General features: G+C 51.5%; 1 protein-coding gene across 1 annotated transcript; it reads left to right on the forward strand.

The window, feature by feature from the left end:
• Window positions 1–1,105: 1,105 nt before the first annotated feature.
• On the forward strand, window positions 1,106–4,168 carry OTUD1 (OTU deubiquitinase 1). Its single transcript, XM_058532569.1, has one exon. It carries the CDS (start codon window positions 1,473–1,475, stop codon window positions 2,913–2,915), a length of 1,443 nt encoding a protein of 480 aa, XP_058388552.1. The 5' UTR covers window positions 1,106–1,472; the 3' UTR covers window positions 2,916–4,168.
• The last annotated feature ends 1,335 nt before the right edge of the window (window positions 4,169–5,503 follow it).

Genomic DNA, 5,503 nt, shown 5'->3' on the forward strand with positions numbered 1-5,503 from the left:
TCAGCAAATATTAATTCATTCCAACTATGCGCCAGGAACTGTGCTAAGGACATAACTGTGATAGCCAACAGGCCGAGGTCTTTCCATTGCTGGAATCTGCATTCCAGCGGAAGGGTCGGGGGAGGCATATACCATAACCTATGGCTATTTCCCCACCTCTAAAACGGTGGAGTAGGCTTTAGGTTCAATTTAGATAGTTAGGGCCTGCTAATTTAGCATCTGATCAAAGCTTCGAGTATAGCACAAGCGGGCCGCTACCAGTCAGCACGCCGTTGCTCGTGCGAATATTGCAGCTTTCCTTTACACAGCGGGTACTACTAACACAGCTCGGCAGAACTGTTGTCAACATGCTACCCCGCCCCAGAACGCAAACCCGACTCGCTGCTCTGCCTCTGACCTGTGGTTAGCAGCCACACCTATTTTCAAAAGGTTGGAGGCGGTATGGTATTTGGTATTCCGAAAGGCTGTTTGAAAAATTTCCTTTGGCCCAAATCATGTATTTGCTAGTCGACATGGGTTAGGGGTGCAGGAAAGTTGGTTTCAGTTTAGCAGGGCAGCAAGGTGCTGGGGAGGATAGGTGGCGTCAGGCGACCTTAACATTTTGACGTGGAACTGAATCAAAAAGACGGCACTGGTGAAGAGAAGCAGGAGCAGTGGCTCCCGACTAGGCAGAGGCCGTGCAGGTTTCAAGGCAGCGCTCCGTCCGCCACACCGAGCCTGGAAGCTTCTTTCCAAACGCACGCTTTCAAAGCATTCTAGCCGGCCCTAGGCAGCGCCCACCCCGCCACTATCCGCAGCAGAGCGCACGGCTGCGCGGCGCCCAAACCTGCAGCAGGGCTGCAGGAAGCGGCCAGAAATCCCGTCACTGCGCATGCCCCAGGGCCATCGCGCTCTCCCGCAGGTGCCCCGCCCGCCGCCAGCGCCGCGGGCCACGCCCATGACGTCCGCCGGCCGGGGCGGGGCCTGGGCCTGGGGGCGGGGCGAGGCGCGCGCTTGAATGGGGCGCCGCGACGAGCCGCACATTCCAGCGGGCCCACGTGACGCTGCCGCGCGGCCTGAGGTAAACAACCGCGGCCCCGCCTCCGCGCCCCTCCGCGCGCCCTGCTCTGCTCCTCGCCGGCGGGACGCGCTCCAGCGGGGCGGGCGGCTTCCTCCGAGAGTCCCCAGCGGCCGGCGCGGGCCGGAGCAGCGGCAGCGGGCGCGGCGCCCCGGGTCTGCGGGCCGAGCGCGCCGGCCGGGGTCGAGCGCGCGGCCCCTCCCCGCCCTCCCCCCGCGCGCTGTGGCGCAGCAGGAATTTGGCGGGGACCCGGGCGCTATTTGCGGCTCTTGACGCGCCGGCGGCCCTCCGGTCGTTTCTATTCTCGGGGCACTGGGTCACTGCGCTCGGCCGGCCCCCTCCCCCGGGCCCGGAGGGTGTGTCCCCCGCAGCGGGGCTCGCCGCGCCTATAAGGGGCCGAGCGGCGGGCAGGGACATGCAGCTCTACAGCAGCGTCTGCACCCACTACCCAGCCGGGGCCCCGGGGCCCACGGCCGCAGCCGCCGCGCCGCCCGCCGCCGCCGCCAGCGCCCCCTTCAAGGTCTCTCTGCAGCCGCCCGGCCCCGCCAGCGGCGCCCCGGAGCCGGAGACCGGTGAGTGCCAGCCCGCCGCGGCCGCCGAGCCGCGGGAAGCCGCCGCCGCGCCCGCCGCCAAGATGCCCGCTTTCTCCTCCTGCTTCGAGATGGTGGCCGGGGCCGCCGCCCCCGCCTCGGCCGCCGCCGGCCCGCCCGGCGGGGCCTGCAAGCCGCCGCGGCCGCCGCACTACACGTCCACGGCGCAGATCACCGTGCGGGCGCTGGGCGCCGACCGGCTCCTGCTGCACGGGCCCGAGCCCGGCGCCGCCGCGCCCGCCGCGCCCCGCGGCCGCTGCCTCCTGCTGGCCCCGGCGCCCGGCGCCCCGGTCCCGCCGCGCCGCGGCTCCTCGGCCTGGCTCCTGGAGGAGCTGCTGCGGCCCGACGGCCCCGAGCCCGCGGGCCTGGACGCGGCCCGGGAGGGGCCCGACAGAAACTTCCGACTGAGCGAGCATCGCCAGGCCCTGGCCGCCGCCAAGCACCGCGGCCCCGCGCCGCCACCGGGGAGCCCGGAGCCCGGCCCCGGCTCGTGGGCCGAGGAGCGCCCGGCCGAGAGGAGCTGCCGGGGCTGGGAGCGGGCCGGCGAGCGCGGCGACCCCCCCGGCGCGGACGAGGCCCGGCGGCCCGACCCCGAGGCCGAGGCGCCCCCGGCCCGGAGCGTGGAGGCCGCCCCGAGCGGCGCGGCCGAGGCGGTGGTCGTGGCCAGGTCGGATCCCAGAGACGAGAAACTGGCCCTGTACCTGGCGGAGGTGGAGAGGCAGGACAAGTACCTGCGCCAGCGGAACAAGTACCGCTTTCACATCATCCCCGACGGCAACTGCCTCTACCGAGCGGTCAGCAAGACGGTGTACGGGGACCAGAGCCTGCACCGCGAGCTGCGGGAGCAGACGGTGCACTACATCGCCGACCACCTCGACCACTTCAGCCCCCTGATTGAGGGCGACGTGGGCGAGTTCATCATCGCTGCTGCTCAGGACGGGGCCTGGGCCGGGTACCCGGAATTGCTGGCCATGGGGCAGATGCTGAATGTGAATATCCACTTAACGACTGGAGGGAGGTTGGAGAGCCCCACGGTGTCGACCATGATTCACTATTTGGGCCCGGAGGATTCCCTAAGGCCTAGTATTTGGCTGAGTTGGCTCAGTAATGGACATTATGATGCGGTGTTCGATCACTCCTTTCCCAATCCAGAGTACGACAGTTGGTGCAAGCAGACTCAAGTGCAAAGAAAACGCGATGAAGAACTTGCGAAGTCCATGGCCATATCCCTATCCAAAATGTATATCGAACAAAATGCATGCTCGTGAAGTGTCTGAAAACCTACACCCTGGGAGAATTGCATACGTAATTTGTGTTTGGAGAATTATATGAACTCGAATCAGGGTAATAGCACTTTTAAACTTCCTAGTAGATTTACTGTAGGTGTGATGCCTTAATCGTTTTTTTGAATGTTTTCTCAGAGCTGAAGGTTGCTGGGCACCTAAATGAGGTTTCATGATAGCTTTGGGTGATCTTATTGCTATTTATAATTTGCTGTATAAAGTTGGCACTACATAAGTTGCAAGCTGATTTCTCATAGTGTAAATTTGTTCATTCCTGGTAATCTATTTTCTATAAAAATGTATTTTTGCACAACATTTTTAAAAATTGGTGTACCTTCACCTATGATGTGTTCCATTTTGACAAACAGCTTTCCGGCATAAATCCAGAGAAGTGCTTTATATGAAGTTTATTATTTTGAACAGAGTTTGTGAATTTAGTAGTTATTTTATGTTGTTGAATTTGAATTTTGCAGTTCTTAGGTAATTATTTCAAATGGATATTGATGCATTCGTGTTACCAGATGATAGGCCCATTCCATTTTGATGAAACAAACAGATTTGTTTTGGAAATCATTATTTTTCTAGAAATGGTCAACGTTTTAAAGAGAAATACTTAAGGGAAGGTTGTGGGAAGAGTTCTTTTTTTTCTTTAAGGGATAGTACCAGCTCTTACTTGAATGAAAGTCTGATATTTGCTGACAGCAGAGTGATTATTCTGTACTCTGGTTGATGTTTAGAGTAGATTGTCTGGTGCTTTGAATTGTTTTTATTTATATTTGTCATTTTGTTATAAATGAATTTTAACATGGTCGAAGACTTTGTGACAAGATAAGCCGCCTGCTTTATATAGCATCTTGGATTCAACTAAGAGATTTAAAAATTAATAGCGTAAATGCCTGGAACCAACCTTGGCAGTTATTTTATAGCAGGAGAATACTGTCTTAATATTTTGTTCCTTTTAAATTCTTTCAGAAGGCAAAGTAGGATTGCCCTGTATTATGTACAAATAAAAATGTCTGTAAACAGAGCTTGTATGGTTTGCTGGGTCAAACAGTGTTCCCAATTGAAAATATCTCATTTCCACTTTAACTACTTTTAGTCATATTTATTAAGTAATGCAGTTTGTACTTTTTTATTTTGTAACATTTTGTGATTTTTTTTGTACAATATTGTATTTGTACAATAGAGCAATTCTCAGCTGATGGAATGAATGAATAAAATGCATAATTTTACTTTTACGTCTTTTTGGCTGAAGTGGTTTTTAAAATATAAAGTGACGTCTGTAGGAACGTTTCTTACATGTATACAATATTTTATGTGAGAAGATGTCACAATTAGGAGAGAGGTTTCTTAAGTTCTCACATGAACAGGATAGGATAATTAGTAATTTCAAAAGATAAGTCTCAATGAAATATAATTTAAAGGAGTAACTCAGGAAATTGCTCTCATTATTTCTAATTATAATTGCTATCTAAAATTACAGATGTAACCATTGGCTAATGAACAGGGAAGTACAAGTATTGTGTTAACTAACACAATGTGTAATTAAATATCATAGTTTTGTGTTCCACTCGCAGAACAGATTTTAATGTTTTAAAGAGTAACCAATGCCCTAATTTTCATCCAGTCTGGCTTCCTGGGAATTTATTAATTTTAATATGTGTTATCAGATTTAGTTGAGAATTGTACCTGTATATGTAATGCTGAGTGTTGTTTATTACAGACTAGAAACAGCTAGTTTGGATTTTTTACTTTTCAGTTGATTTAGATGTCATGGTTATAGACACCACTGAGCTTGAGTTCATTGCTTAACTGCATTTTTGGAAGGATGCCATTGGTTATCAAGGAAAGAAAATTTGTCAAAAGTTTTGTTAACTAGTCGTGCATCTCTGGTGTTTTAGGTAACATAAGGTTTGCTTCGTGGCCTCACAAGTTATGTAACTTGGGAAGAAAAATTCTCTTGAGTTACCTGGCTAAATATGATTCCTTCCCTTTTCTCCACTTGATTTAGAGCTGTTTAATTAAAATTTGGGGATGCTTAAAATTAACACAAGAAATGAATAGACTAATTACGTACAAGTTCCTAACAGGCATTCTATAAGCCCATTAATGTTTTGAAAAAACAGGTTCCTCTGTGTTCTGTTTGCTTTTCAAATTAGGATCCCAAGTCCTTGATTTAGATTCTCAAGGGTGATGTGTTTAAATAAAATGAGATGGATCCTAAGATTGTATTACTCAATAACATAGTTTTTTTCAGTTGTCTTCCTAGAAGGTTTATGTCTTTCCCATCCTCTTTCTGTGGCTTATTGTTTTGAAGAGGTGTAGTATTGGTCACTCCCTCATGCTCAGTATTTATTCTCTGCTGCCATACCAGTTTTGTGTGTTAGCAGTAGCAGTCCTGATTAACTGCAGACTTGGGCAGTTGAAGAGGTGGAAATGTAACTCCTATTTACTTTTAGCAAACAGATTTATTAAGCAGTTACTCTTACAGAGCTGCTAAGAGGCTCAAAACTTACAAAGGAAACAGTTGATGCTGTGAGCTAAAGTTTCTTTAGAGTTTACTCCCCCATAAA

The sequence above is a fragment of the Diceros bicornis genome, chromosome 36 (genome assembly GCF_020826845.1).
Source record: "Diceros bicornis minor isolate mBicDic1 chromosome 36, mDicBic1.mat.cur, whole genome shotgun sequence".
NCBI classification, from domain to species: Eukaryota; Metazoa; Chordata; class Mammalia; order Perissodactyla; family Rhinocerotidae; genus Diceros; species Diceros bicornis.

What these genes read in the sequence shown, in the direction of transcription:
- OTUD1 (XM_058532569.1), top strand. Translation starts at nt 1,473, where the DNA reads ATGCAGCTCTACAGCAGCGTCTGCACCCACTACCCAGCCGGGGCCCCG.